General features: G+C 51.4%; 1 protein-coding gene across 5 annotated transcripts in view; it reads right to left on the bottom strand.

Annotated features, from left to right (window-relative positions):
- Positions 1-12,421: 12,421 nt before the first annotated feature.
- Positions 12,422-15,152, bottom strand: part of VIPR1 (vasoactive intestinal peptide receptor 1) — a 33,033-nt gene continuing 30,302 nt past the window's right edge. For 2 of the 5 annotated variants that reach the window (XM_070359421.1, XM_070359422.1), the window contains exon 13: positions 12,425-15,141. In XM_070359421.1, the coding sequence (XP_070215522.1) occupies positions 14,950-15,141 (192 nt within the window). In that variant the 3' untranslated portion in view covers positions 12,425-14,949. Of the gene's footprint in view, positions 15,142-15,152 lie in introns of all 5 variants that reach the window. The other 3 variants (XM_070359425.1, XM_070359426.1, XM_070359424.1) reach the window with 3 other exon arrangements.

Raw genomic sequence — 15,152 nt, 5'->3', positions numbered from 1 at the left:
ACTTTTTGTGACCCCATGGACTGCGGCATACCAGGCTTCCCTGTCTATCACCAACTCCCTCATTTTTATATGAACAAAGGTTATGTGTATGTTAACTTTTTTAGAGCTTTATAGCTTATAAAGCTTTATAATTAACCCTGTGCTCAGTTCCTGGGTTGGGAAGATCCCCTGGAGAAGGAAATGGCAACCCACCCTAGTATTCTTGCCCGGAGAATCCCCATGGATAGAGGAGCCTGGCGGGCTACAGTCCATGGGGTCACAAAGAGTTGGACATGACTGAAGCAACTTTGCACACACACAGGTGCTCTGAAAAGTACTTTTCTTTCTCTCATTGTCAAAATATTGACTGATCATAGTTTTCCAAAATTTAGATCTGAATATGATCCCTGAGGCCTTTAGAAACTTCAGCCTGGGTTGTCCAGTACTGCTCAGGAGGCCATTTGGGAAGTTTGGCTTTTGGATTGTTCTTTGTAGAAGTCTGGAATATGAATAGCTCCACCATATTGAATAGAATACTCTGGGTTGAATTGTGTGATATTGATAAATTACAGATTCCTATTTTGGTAGTTTTTAAGAGTTGAAAACTATCACAGGAGTTAACGAGCAGGTAAGGAAAGCAAGGATGTCATTTTAGGGAATTCACTTGACCTTGGTCATTTCATTACTGGTGGTGTATTGTTACTGAGCTACCTAGTGTCACTTAAAAGAAAAGTTCATGTGACTAGGAACTGTAGTGGGAAAATGTTGCCATGGTAACTTTATTTTCTTATAATAGAATTTCCTATTTTTAATCAAAGTATTTGGACGTGAAAGTTACATTGGCAGCATCCTTAGATGTTAAACCTCAGAGTCATCTCCCCAGTGATTTCTCAATTTGCATAATTTTCTGCGGGGGCTTCACTGGTGGCTCAGATGGTAAGAGAATCTGCCTGCAATGCAGGAGATGTGGGTTAGATCCCTGGTTTGGAAAGATCCCCTGGAGAAGGGAATGGCAACTCACCCTAGTATTCTTGCCTGGAGAATCCCATGATAGAGGAGCCTAGAGGGCTACAGTCCATGGGGTCACAAAGAGTCAGACACAACTGAGAGACTAACACTTTAATTTCCTGCATCCCTAGCAGATAAATTGGAGAAGGCGTTGGCACCCCACTCCAGTACTCTTGCCTGGAAAACCCCATGGATGGAGGAGCCTGGTGGGCTGCAGTCCATGGGGTCGCTGAGGGTCGGACACGACTGAGCGACTTCACTTTCATTTTTCAGTTTCATGCATTGGAGAAGGAAATGGCAACCCACTCCAGTGATCTTGCCTAGAGAATCCCAGGGACGGTGGAGCCTGGTGGGCTGCCGTCTGTGGGGTCGCACGGAGTCGGACACGACTGAAGTGACTTAGCAGCAGCAGCAGCAGCAGATAAATTTTCAGGCTTTCTGGGACATAACTTTGAAGAGATGGTGAAATAGAATGGGAAGCTAAGGAGGAGAGACAATCTTTTCATATTAGCAGTGCACACAGAGCTTTTAAAGTTGATTAGAACAGCTTACCAATATATTAGTTTCATCTTGAGTTCGTGTGCTATTGGTGTTGCCACGTAGCCGGGTACCCAGATGCCCTGGGGGTCTGTGATCCACATTCAGCAAGTAGTGAAGCACAGTCCTTGCAGAGGAGACCCTCCTGGCCTAATGGAGTGGTGATCCACAAGCTGGTCGAATGTGGTCTGAATCTGTCAACACCTACATGTGGTCTGAGATTTACTTTTGCAAACCAAAGGGAAAAGACGCAGTCGGCAAACAGTACAGAGTAATGACCACATAAACATTACGTAGCTGAAATCCAGCGAAGAGCAGCCTCAGTTCAAGTGGAGGAAGAGGCTGATGATAGGAAAGGCGTTCTGGAGATTTTGTCCAAGGGAAATCGCAGGCTCGGGGTTGACTTGGTCAGGCGTAGAGCTTTTTAGCCCTGTGTCATCCTTGATGCCAGAAAGTTGACCCCACATGGCCCTCGCTCCGCCACGGGCCTTCGTTTTAGCTGCTCTAGCGCCTTTGTTTTCTCAGTCGTTAACTGATCTCACGGCTGCTAATGTTGGAAAACCCTTAAAAGTGCCTTCTGGTGTCAGATGTGGCAAGATCTTGAGCATCACTGTGTGCAGTGTCCGTCTGCTCTATCTGGGCGGGGATGTGGCTCAGTGCTGTCCGGCAGGGGCCGAGCCCAAGGCTTCCCCGCCTGCAGGTGTGCTAGTGAGGGAACCACGTAGGCTCTGCTTTTCTTTCCGGCTTGACTGTGACAGGGCCATGCTTGGGTTTCCTGTCCTGGGCAGGGACACTCGGAGGTATGTTTGGGTGGGATTTCCTCTCGGTACTAGAGGCCTCACTGCCCGCAGTGGGAGGATGACCATAGGCTCCCGGTTTTGCTTCTGCAGCTGGCACCCCTTTTATCTGTGAGTCAGTTTTAAATCTTCAAAGGGTAAGAAAAAGGATATTGGAAGGAAATGAGAACACTTAGCATCCTTCCTCCCACCCCCACCTTGAGTTCCCTGTTCTTTTCCTAGGTGCCCCCATTCAGGTCTCCCCTGCCTCTTTGCACTTCTGCTGCCTACATTCCAGTCCTAGCGACAGAGGCTGAAATTAGAGGCTCTGGATGGAGGGGGAAGCCACCTTTCACTGTAATCGACAGGGTGGGTCCAGGAGCTTCAGAGAGGGAGCAGATGACACTGAGGCCCAGCCCTCTCCCCTGAGCACCACAGGCACACAGCAAGGCTGGCTCTTTGGGGTGCAGGAAGCAGGGGGCAGACGAAGTGTGGAGCTGGGGCCTGGCTGGTTGCTGGAAGACAGCAGCTGTCTCCTTGGCATATGGGGGTTGCATGCTATACTTTCAACCAGGGCTGCTGTTCACTGTTCTTTGATGGAATCAGCCACTCGTCACACCGGGATGGGTGACCCTCAGAGAACAGCACAGTGCAAGTGAGGACTGGCCAGGAGGGAGGGATTATGGAGGCCAGATGAGCATGCAGACACCTGCCCCAGTGTTGCTCACACTCCAAGCGATTCCACACAGAATCCCAGTCAAGTGCAGGGAAGCCGTACCTGTGCGCCCTGAGCATTAATACGGGTGGGAGAAGAGAGTAGATGTGCCCTGGAGAGGTAACGCGGGATGGAGCGCCCTGTCAACTGGCCCAGGCCTGGAGGTCGGCACGGCTCTTCCACTTGGTCCGGCCCCACAGTGGGCGAGTTGTGGCCCATGGGCTGGGGTCCTCTGGGAAATGGTGGTACTATCAGCCTGCTCCCCAGCGAGGTGTTGGCTGGGGAAAAGCAGTCATGGAGGGGATGGTGGGTGAACCCATCGTTCATGTGCAGGAGAAAGGTTTTGCATTTGGTCCACTCAGCGTGCGGAGGTTCTGCACGCTTCAGGCAGCGCAGCTCAGCACAGCTGTGTCTTCTGACCTTTGCAGAAAAACGCCTCATGCTTTCACTGCAGGAAGGTAGTGGCCTCTCTTCCTGCCCCTGGACCTGCCTCCTGCCTTCCAGGCACAGCACCTTTAGTACCAGTGATGTTTGGTCCTCCAGGATCCAGGGAGGCCAGGTCTGCTGGTTAGACCAGATCTCATGGCCTGTTTCTGACCCAGGTGAGGAGAGCTCTGGTTCTGCCATCTGGGAGCAGTAATGTCAAATGTGTATTGCTGGGGAAATGTGATTGGTAGAGAACCTGTGAAAAAAGACTTGTCAGTAAAATCTGGGAATGGAAGCATGTAGGAACATCTGCCCGTATGTACTGATGGCGAGGCTGTTGCCCGCAAGCACCTTTATGTAGTGTGAAAGGATCAAATCCATTCTGCTCCTTCACCCTGTGCTGGGTACATAAGATCTTCTTTAACCCTCAGACTTAAGCGATTCTGGGTTGTTCTACAAGTATTATCCAATGAGTCATTCATACGATGTGGCCCCCAGGATTCCATTTTGTTTAATGGAGTTTTCTACTCCATTGAAGATTGAGGGCATTAAAGATTGAGGCTTGTTTAGCCAGGGAAAACCATTTATCTCACATATTAATTTTGAATGCTTGCTACCCTTGTTATACGAGCTTCTTACTGTTTTCATGTAATAACGAAGATCTATTTTGAGTATATGATGAGTGTGTTTTAACAAACTTTCAGACAGTCATAAAGTCTAAACGTGTTGATATAGGTAAAGAATGTTGTATAACCGTTTATATACTATGTATGTGTGTATATATATATATATATATATATATATATATAAAATAAAAATGAGGTGGCTCCGGAAGTGGGAAGAGAATAAATCCAAGGTGCTCATTAACTTGTGTGTTTGTGTGAAAAATTCTGAGTTGTGGGTCTGTTTTCCTAGAGGGGGTGATGTGGGCCTGGCATAATGGAGGGGGTTGTGTTGAGAGAAATGAAATTCAAGTCCTCTTGTCCAGTGAGGTCTAGACAGGTGCACAGGCTCAAATAGTCTTCAGCACTAATCCCTGGAGTCTGGAATGCAATCATGGGTCCAGGAAGAACCTTGGGAAAACCAAAATAGCAACTGTGGCCCTGGCCTGGGGGCTGGGAGGGCTGCCTTCTCTGCAGCCTCTGCTTCTGCCTGGCTGTGTGCCCCCAGCCAGTTAGTTACCTTTCCCTGTTCTGGGCTCTGAGCTCCTGTCATATCGTTTTTTCTTTTTTCATTTCCCAGGACCAGCCACCAGAGGGCACACCACCAGCTTCCCAGCCCAGGGACTGGTGCTGTTTTGCAGGGTGATTCCTTCAGCAGCTGATAGAATTCCCCAGAAAGAAAACAAATGCACCCAGCTTTCCTGACCATGCTTTAACCACATAGGGGAACGCATGCTCCAAGTTTCTCATCACCATCAGTCCTGAGCGAAGATTTTCAGAGGAGGACAAAGACTTTCAAAATAAGTATCTGGATTATTGAGTTCTGGGATTTGGGAGTTGACAGAACCTTTAGGCACCATCAGGTGCAACCCTATTGCTGTTCAGATGCAGGAGTTGAGGCCTGTCCTAGGTAGCCGGTGACAGTGTAGCCCAGAGCTTTGTCCTTTGGGTTGAGAACAAGGTACACTTGGAATAAAAAGTGCCACAGAGAATAAAAAGGGATCTTCGCCCATAAAGGGTGCCCTTTCTGTGCCAGGAGGGCTGTGTGCTAGTTTAGGCTGATGAACTGCCTGCCTTTTTCTGGGACTCTAACACTGACTCAATGGACATGGGTTTGGGTGGACTCCGGGAGTTGGTGATGGACAGGGAGGCCTGGCATGCTACAGTTCATGGGGTTGCAAAGAGTTGGACATGACTAAGCGACTGAACTGAACTGAACCAAACGTCTGTGGGGCCAGGTAGCAGGGCTGCTGCCTGACAGCTGTGTAGCATCCTTGGGCAGGGCCAGCAGAGGACTGAAGCTCAGGAAAGGGCCCACCTGAGTGCTCCTGGCTCTGCTGTAGCAGCTCTAAGACATCTCCGGTTGAATGTGCAGGACGAAAACTATTTCATTCATTGAAGAACACCAGGGAGTGTTGTATTTGACCCGGCATGAAAGAGTGCTTCTTAAACAAAACGCATCACAAGCACAACCCTCAAGGTGAAATGATCAATGAATCTGATGACATACAAATCATGATTTCATGCACAAAGTTTAAAGAATGATAAGATATTTACAATGTCTGAAATCAGCAAGGGATTAATATACAAGCAAGTCCTGAAATCATTAAGGAAGATAAAGGACTTGAACAGAAAAATGAGCAAATTGCCTAAGAGAAAACCCAGAAAGCTAATAAGCATATGAAGATGTTTAAAATCATTAGAAATACAGAGAAATACCTATTTAAACAGTTGTAAGGTATTATGCCTATGAGTTTGGCAAAACTTAGAAAGCTGGGTGGCAGCAAGTATTGGAGCAAGTTGAGGGAATATGGGACTTCATGTATGGCCAGTCTGAAGAGCTGTGCTACTGTTATTGAGCTGGACTGTGTTTTCCTCAAATTCGTATGTCAAAGTCCTAACCTCCTGTGCCTCAAAATGTGGCTGTATTTGGTGATAGGGTCTTTTAAAAAATATGGATCATTTTAAAAATCTTTATTGAATTTGTTACAATATTGCTTCTGTTTTGTTTTGTTTTGGGGGGAGGAAATCTTAGCTCCCTCACCAGCGATTGAACCCACACCCCCTGCATTAGAAAGGGAAGCCGTAACTACTGGACCACGAGGGAAGTGATATGGTCTTTACAAAGGTAATTAAGGTTAAAAAAAAAGATCATATGAAGAGGGCTCAAATCCTTAAAAGTAGAGATTAGGACACAGAGATGTACAGAGGGGAGACCTCAGGAGAGCGCAGGGAGGAGGTGCTCTTCTGTAAGCCAAGACGGAACCAGCCCTATGGATCACCTTGGTCTCCAACTATTAGCCTTCACAAATGTGAAAAAATAAATTTCTGTTCTTTCATCCACCCAGCCTGAGGCACTTTGTTCTGGCGGTCCTAGAAAACGGATACAGCTGCCTCTCAAAATTTAGCGTACCTGCACCTTATGCTGTGGAAACTTCAATTCTAGTTCTGTGTCCCTGGGAAATTCTTACACAGATCCTTAAGGGGACACGTATGAAGAGAAATGTTTACTGAAGCATTACTTTCGTTGGCAGAAAGCAACTGGTATGTCTACCGTGACGGATAAATCATGCAGGCTTACTGTGGGGCAGTGGGCAGGAAGCAGAAGAGCCAGATTTAGATGTAGCCGCATGGATACAGCTTCAGAATGTAACACAGTAAAAAAAAATGGCATTTATACAAATTAGAAACATATGTGCACAAAATGATGACATATTTCCTAAGAATATACTCCCAAAGATCCATGTCAAATTCATCTGAATGGTTGCCTATAAGGAGTCAGAAGTTTGGGAGTTAGGTAAATACAGAAGACGTAAGAGACACGGGTTCGATCCCTGGGTCGGGAAAATCCCTTGGAGGAGGGCACGGCAACCCACTCCAGTATTCTTGCCTGGAGAATGTCCATGGACACAGGAGCCTGTCCCCTGACAGGAGGACTATACAGGGCTATAGTCCCTGGGGTCGCAAAGAGTCGGACATGACTGAAACGACTTAGCACGCATAGAGAAAATAAGGAATTAAAAAAACCCACCAACCAAAAAACAACAACAAAAAGAGGACCAGCTAGAGTCAGCAGCTAGGTCTGAGAGCCCTGGAAGAACCAGGGGGTCTGCATTGCCCCTGGAGATCTTTCCAGGGTGCCCTGGCCTGACTGGACTTGACGGGTTGACAGGGCCTGCCTCTGGGTCCTCCGAAGACCTGTGTGCTCCTGGAGTGTTTCAGCCTCCTGGGCTCCACTGGGGAGCTTGAGCCAAGCCCAGGGGCTGTAATGGGTAGGGATGGTTTCTGGGACCCATGGGGGCAGGGGGAGGAGAGAGAACTGAGAGGAGGGGGTTGCAGAGAGGGAACGCAGGTGGGTGGGAGCCAACTCTGGCCGCCAGGGACCCTCTCCTTAGATTCAGGCTGTCTGACCAAGAGTTTCCTGGCGGAGGTTCTTTCCCACAGGAGGCACTCCACTTAAGGGCTCTCACGGGGACAGCACACAGCTGCAGGGGACAGAGGTGCACCCAAGGCGAGTCTCCCTCCCACCCCATAAATAGCCTGTCCTGGCTCCGGGGCCAGCAGAGTGAGCCCTGGGGAAGTGAAACTGGAGGGGGCTGGAGCTGGGAGGCAGGGGACCAGGACCATGCCTGCCCTGAGGGGTTGTTCCAGGCACATTTTCTGAGGCCCCAGGGATGAGAGCGAGGGCTGAAAGCAAGGAACACGGGGCCAGAACAAGGATGCACTTTCTCACAGGGCTGTCCAACAGCGCTCGGGGAGGTCGTGAGCACCCCACCACGAAGGTGCGCAAGCAGAGGTGAGATGACAAGATGGGACCTTGGAACATACCGTTCCCATCTCAAAGACACTGTCTCGTTCGGGGCAGCTGGTGTCCACGAGGACATCAGCCTGTCTCCCGGAACGCCTCTTGTCGTGTCCAGCCCATGGGGTGAGCCAGTCGCCAGTTGCAGGAAATAGCCTGTGCCAGCGCCCATTTGAAGAGTAAATATTAGTCTTTTCAAGAGCGGTCTGTTCTCTGTCACTTGGCACAGAGGACACTGAACCGGTGTTGGGTGTTGGGGGGGGTTGCCTATTGGCCCCCACACCCAGATGGAATCTCTGGACCGGGTTACTGCCACAGTGTAGCTCCAAGGAACAACTCTCCCCGTGTCTGAGCAGGTATCCCCTCCCAGTGACCATGCGAGCTGTGAGCGCTGGAGCCCCTGCTTAGGGGAGGTTCCAATAGCATTGAGGCCCCAAGGCCCAGGATGTAGCTCTCACATACTGTCAGGGCTGCTGCTGCACATGCAGGGGACTGGATCTTTTGACCTGGACCTCAAAGTCTCTGGGCCCCAGTTCTGACTTATATGGTTTAAAATCCTCTGATGACCAGGAAAGGGAAACCACCTGTCACCATGCCACCCTTTGGGGTGACCTTGTCCAACCACCCCAACCAACAGAGCGCCCCTTCCCCAAGCCCGTCTTGCCTTCTTTATTCTGTAATTTTCTTCTCTTATTTATTGACTCCTCCATTGGAGGCTCAGCTCTGTGAGCACAGGACCTCTGCCTTGGTCTCTGTTTAGAACAGTGCACACAGCAAGAGCTCAGTCACTATTTGCTGAGTGAACAGAATGACGTTAATACTGTGAAAATAATAAACCGGTATCATTCTCGTGCCCTAAGCCCTGAAATCACACTACTTTGAAGCCCTTCCACCATGACAACCAGGGAAGGGGTGGGGATGGGTGAAGCCATCTCTGGGAACAGGGAGGATGTGGGGAGTGGGGGATGGAGGGAAGGAGGATGAGGGGCTGAGGATGGGGGGAGGATGGGGTAGAGGGTGGATTGGGGGAGGAAAACCCAGCTTCAGCTGGTGAGTGGTGGGAAGAGGAGGGGACACATCTCTCAGATGCTTGTTTAGGTTTCATTCTCTGGGATGAAAGCTTGAAGGGAAAGGAATTGAAAACTGAAGCTAGAGTTGGGTGTGTCCCCCTCTGCATTGGAAGATAGCCTCCCCTGCCCCCCCACCAGGCAACCTGTGGCTCTCAGGAGGCCCTGCTGGGTAAAGACAGTGGAGCTACAGATTTGAAGGCAAGAAGGTCAGAGTAGGCACCTTCTCTCAAGCCTCCTTCCACTCCCAGAGGCCTGGAAGGTTCCAGAAGTTCCTCTGCTCCATGGGGCATGGGGAAGGTGGCTGAGTGGGGACCTGTGGGCCTGTCTCAGCATTGCTGGGCCCAGTGCAGAGGTGAGAGCAGCTCATCCCCAGGGTGGAAATGGAGGGATGGCTGGGGTTGGAGCGGTCTGAGGAGCCAGAGTGAACTGAGATGGGGCCTAGAGCCGGGAGCACAGGCTGGGAGTCCATGAGCGCCTGGCCACCGTGAATGTCCACCGAGACCTTAGAAGACTCTAGCCTAGTTTGTGCCAGGCTTCTTTCTCTCCTGCCACAAGGCCGCCTGTATTGGGCTCTGCCTCGTGTCTTCTTCACCCGCCTCTGCTGTTCCTGCAGGAAAAACTGACCCCACCTCAGCTGTCTCACACAGCTCTTGCTTTCTGCCCTAGGGCCTCCAGAGTCATTGTGGGACAGCTGCAGGCATCCACTTACACTCAGTCCTGCCCTGCCCAGCAGTGTGAGGCACTCCTTGGAGGGTCCCCGTGGACACGAGTTCCCACTGGCAGAGCGGTGACCAGCTCAATAGCCCCCTGGAGTATTGGCGCTCTCGGTTTCCCCGTGTCATATTTCTCTGTTCCCTGTTCCTGGTTCCTGGTCATGGGCTCTGATTTCTGGGGACTCAGGCCGCAAAGTCACCTGAGCCTCTGTGCTAGAAATGGCCCACTGGCCGTTGGTGTCCCCTCCCTGGCCCCCTCCATATTTCCCTGGGTTGCAGGGGCTAGAAGGCCCAGACCCCCCGACTGCTGAGAATTCAGATGCAACTTAGAGGGAGGCTCTTTGGGAGCAAGTGGAAGGCAGAAGGGGAGTGGGGGCCTCTCTTCCTGTGGCGTGGTGGCTGCTGGGTGGGATCTGGCAGATGTGAGTTTTTGCCACAGCAGCATACTCTGTTCCACTTCCTTGTCACCAGTTTAATGGATGTGCAACTCGGACACTGACAATAATTTCCTTCAAGGTAGTAGCTGGGGTGGTGTGACCACAAAGCTAGGCGTGCCCTAGTTTCCATTCTTCCAAACTTTTGTACGTTTGTTTACTTTCCTACTTTCAATCTCTTTCTGGGACTTCCCTTGTGGTCGGGTGGCTAAGACTGTGCTCCTAATGCAGGGGAACCTGGGTTCAGTCCCAGGGAACAAGAACCCAAATGCTGCAACCAAGACCGGGTACAATCAAGTAAATACACAAATGATAAATGTTTAAAATCTCTTTTTGCACAGAGACTTAGAGTGTTTTCTAGGTCTGACCACTGACCCATCACTGGTTTGGCTTCCTCCCCTCTGCCATCTACCACACCCACAGGCTTAGATGGAGGGAATACAGAAGGCCATACACTTACCCAAAGAGGCGTCCCAAAGGAGACTGAGAGTCAGACTCTGTTGGTTGCCTACTCAACAGCTATCTGCCTCTATCAGATCGATCCTTCTTCCTTATTAGATCGACTTGCCTCTGAAAGCCTGGTCTCTCTTACAGCCAGGGCTTGCGTGTGTGACCTAGTTCTAGCCAAGGAGCCTGAAGAGAGTATATAGAAAGTAGGTTCTGGGATAGCTTATTTTCCTGACAAAAAAGAGACACACAGGAAGCACTCTCCTCCCTGCCAGTGAATGGGGTCCTGTGAGAATGTGATGCTTGGAGCAACAGCAACCATCTTGCAATCAAGAGACAATAAGTCTGAGGACAAAAGTCAACACATTGAGGATGGTAGAGTGGACAGGAAACATCTAGGTCTAAGTTGACATTTATTGAGCCTCTGAATTAATCTTGGAGCTCCCTACTTCTAGTGGGCATCACCCTGGCAGGACCCCTTCCCTCTGGGCCACATAGAGGCTGGCTCAGAACTCTTCAAAGTTTTTTCCATGCCAATATGCTGAGCTCAGAGACACTGGGACCTCTGGGAGCTGGGCTGGGACTATGGTGAGGCAAGTGAGGCACTGTTTTTGGATGCAAAACTTAAGGGGGTTGCAAAAAACTCAGTGGTAATCAGGATAAGTATTTTAATGCAATATTAAAAAAAATCAAAACTAATGTCAAAGCACAAAATGAGCAAAAAAAAAAAATCAAGATTTTGAAATAAAGACAATAAAGAGTCAGGCTCACCAATTAGGTCTGCCTTTAGGTTTCTGTACAGGGCAATCAAAGTGAATCTGACCTTTGACAATTCATATAATGAAGCAGGGTTCTGGGGCTGTGAGAACTGAGTTCAAGGCTGGGCTGCACTGATGACTTACTGGCGATCCCAAGTCCCTTCCCTCCTCTCTGGATTTCATCTGTCCTGCCTGGGGGCTGGGGCACTGCCTGGATGGCCTCCTGACCCATCTTCCTCATCCTCCCATGGCCTGCAGAGGGTTCTGTCCCTTTTTCTGGGAGGCTGCGTCTCCCAGGCCATCGACTCCTGGCTATTAATATCTCAGCCATCCCTGGCCTGATCAGGGTGTTTAATGACTGCCAGCTGTGGCTCCGGCCCCCTCCCCCGGGAGAGATAAGAGCAGTTCCTGTTCCCACATGGAGGGAACAGCAAGGAGCGGGGGGTGCGGGTGTGGGGTCATTGCCCGTTAAAACAGGCCCTGGGCAAGTGATGGGAACTGAGGCACTGATACCAGCTCTTCACTCCAACCACCCCTGCCTGCCAACCAGATGGAGGTGCCTGGGGATATAGACTCCCTGAGCCCACCCCCAGGGGCTGCTCTGGTCTCCCTACCTCCTGCCTGGGCTCTGGCCCCTTAGATCAGGTTCCGGCAGTCTTGGGTCTTCTCCCAGGTACCCCACAGACCTTACTTCAGCATGTTCCAAACCAGGTCCTCCCCATCTGGATGATGGACTGGCAGCTTTTCCTTGGGGTTCTTCTCAGCAGCCAGAGTGGCCTGCCCAAAACCCACCCTCTCCCTTTGGCTTCATTTAAGAAGCCCCTACTGAATTCCTGCTGCAAAGAGCCCCCTCATACTTGCTTACTTGGATTCAGGTGATTCTGGCACCTCTTCTGTTCCCTTGGAATCTGGCGACTCCTCCCTAGTTCTCAGGAAGTATCCCTCACCTGGAAGATGCTCCTTATCCATTCTACTGGCAGACTGGTCACCTCCTTGGGCATCCTGTCCTCCGGAGTGGCAGGAGTCATCTACATGATGGCAGTCTGTGCCAGGATGGTGGGGGCGCTACTTGTCTTCCCAGAGTGAGCCCACCTGAGTTAACTGGGCTTTGCCCTTAGGGTCTGGGGTCAGATGTGGTCAAGGGCCAGGGCCTCGCCTGCAGGCTACCAGAGGTCTGGTTCTACCTGGGGTCACAGCTGGGTCCGAGGCTGGAAGCACTGTCACAAGGGCTTGGTTGGAGGGCCCATCCTGGGTCTCTTTCATCCCAAGCTGTCTCTGGGATCATCAATCCTGTGTCCTCACCACCTCCTCTCTCTCTTGAATCTCATTCTGAAATGGATCTGAGGGAGAGAGGCCTGACCCCTTTGTCACCTGGCCTTCTGGGGAGGGGCCTCCACTCAGGTATTTGGGTCCCTAAGGCTAACCTTGGTGAAGTCCTCGAGGCATCCACCAGGTGGCGATAGAGATGAGCTGGTCTGGTCTGATCGTGCCCAGAAAGGCAGGAGAGGTACTGGTGAGGGGTGCAGGAGAAATTCTGCTCGTGGTCACCCCTATTCTACTCCCAGTTCATACACAGCCTAGGATGTCTGTTCATGACCTCTGCTGGCCAGGAACCGTGTCTCAACTTCTCTCCATTCCTGAATGCCCCTCAACCCCTGCCAGGAGGGGGGAGTTGTGGGGTGGCAGGGCCCCACCTCTGTCCTTTTTTTTTTCTTTGTCCCTGTCTTGGGTCTCTCTCTCTTTTTCCATCCTCCTGGATGATAACTCTGCTTCTCTTCCCAGATATGACTCACTAATGGAGGGATTTTAGGCAGAGTGGTGACTGGGCCAGGACCAGGCAGAAAGTTTGCAGGAAGGGGAACCCAAGGAGGTCAACGGGAGCAATGGCTTTGAATCCATCCGTTGCTGACCAGCATCATCTTCTTCACCCTGCAGCCTCTGTGTTTAAACCTATTAGAGGCATTGTCTGTTTCTGGTGACACTTATTCTGTCCTCTGCCACCCGGAGAACGGCAACATGGTCATCTCATGACCTGCGTGCTCTTTGGGTGTCGGTGCCCAGACGTAACCACTTCTGGGACTGCGGACAGCTCTGTCAGCTGTCTTGTATAGTTCCAAGAATAGAACTGTCTCTTCTTGGTTGGATTTAGGGGGCAGGGGGACACAACAAGGACGGGATAGAACTTCACCACCCTCAGAGGAGAGAGGAGGGTACCACTGAGCAATATGTGAGTTGAAAGCCCTTAGAACTGTGTGTTCCTCACATGGAAGCCAGAGGGGTGGTGGCGTCTGACTTTGGTGACGATTTTGACCAGCCCTCCTTGGAATGAGGGATGGGGGGATGGCCACGAGTTGGAAGCTGGTCCCCATTTTATCCCACATGGGAACACCAACCACCAGGAAAACCAGGCTAATCCAACCCAGTGTTTATTGTTGCACAAGGCTGTTTGCAGTCCTGAGGGGATCTTCTGGCTGGCGCGTGGGTAGCAGGCCGTGTGGCCACAGGGGTGCAGGGAAGATACAGGCTGTGACAACCCCCAGGCTCTTGTCCAGAGGATACACGGGCCAGAGGACTCCTCAGCCACACTCCGGGGAGAATGGGAATGGGGTTTGGGGATGGTGCTAATAATGATTCCAATGGTGATACAAATAAGCAAGAGGATCCTGCTGGTTACAATATATAAAAGGCAGCATAAAAGTCTGTGCTTTCACTTTCCCATCAGCAAGATCTGAGTTCAAATCCTGTCTGTGTGACAAGGTGAGGTCCCTGCTCTATGTGAGGCTCACTGTGATTTAGTGCCCACCTTGCTGGGTTGCTGTGAGGATGAAGGGGCCTGTGAGCGTCCATCATCTCTGAGCCTGGTGCTAATAGTTGGCACACAGGTGGGCAGCTCCCATAGCCCATGAGGATCGGTAGGGCTGGAGGTAATCTACTGGAATTGGTCCAGCCATCCCGGGGCAACTCCACCTTAGCAGGGACTATGGAGATAGCTGCCCTCCCCAAACTAAAAACTCCTTGTTTACAACCGCACCTGCTGGAGGCAGAAAAACTCATTCACTGCGAAGAGCTGGCAGCTATGAGGAGGCACTGAGGGAGGGGACCGCATGTCTGGAGAGATGCCTGAATGGTGATGCTTAACCCAAAAGAACCTGATGTCAGCGGTGGAACTTCAGGCACTGTCCAGGTGGTGGTGGCAGGTGACCTTTCGGGGCAGTACCCTTGTCGCCTGAGATAACAGCACATTCCCAAATGCACTGTCTGGGGATAGGCGGTGGCCTTTCTCCGATGGCTCTCGAGAGCTACCGGGGGTGGAATCAGGAGAATATGCAGATTTCTTGCCCTCGATTGGAGGAGGGAGTCTTTGGGGGCGGAGTCTGAAGACTGAGCACGTCTTCCAGGTAGGAGCTTCCAGTGTTCCTCCACCTATGTACCCTCGTCCTCCAGGCAGGCGCAAAGGCAGCGTTCTCCAGGGGCTTCCGGACAGTGATCTGGGGGCCCTGGGAAGCCTCCTGAGCTCAGGGCTGGGGCTGACCTCGCCCGAGAGGTCTCTGTCCCCGGTGCCGCGCGGGGTGGCGGGCGGTGCCGGCGAGAGGGGTCGCCCACCCGCCTGGGCACCTGGCGGTCAGACCAGGGAGACTTCGGCCTGGAAGCTGGAGGAGCGGCCCGCACCCGGGCTGACGCGGGTCAGCATGGAGACCTGCGTGCTGCATGTGGCCCCGTTGCTGCCTGCGGACGGGTGCTGGTATTTGGGGTCCCAACCCAAGACGCCCTGCAGGTGCCAGCGCCGCCACTTCCGCCGCAGCTCTGCCTGCACCTGGGAGAAGG

This window comes from Bos mutus, chromosome 22, assembly GCF_027580195.1.
Source record: "Bos mutus isolate GX-2022 chromosome 22, NWIPB_WYAK_1.1, whole genome shotgun sequence".
Classification (NCBI taxonomy): domain Eukaryota; kingdom Metazoa; phylum Chordata; class Mammalia; order Artiodactyla; family Bovidae; genus Bos; species Bos mutus.
This window is presented reverse-complemented; position numbering and strand designations above follow the sequence as displayed.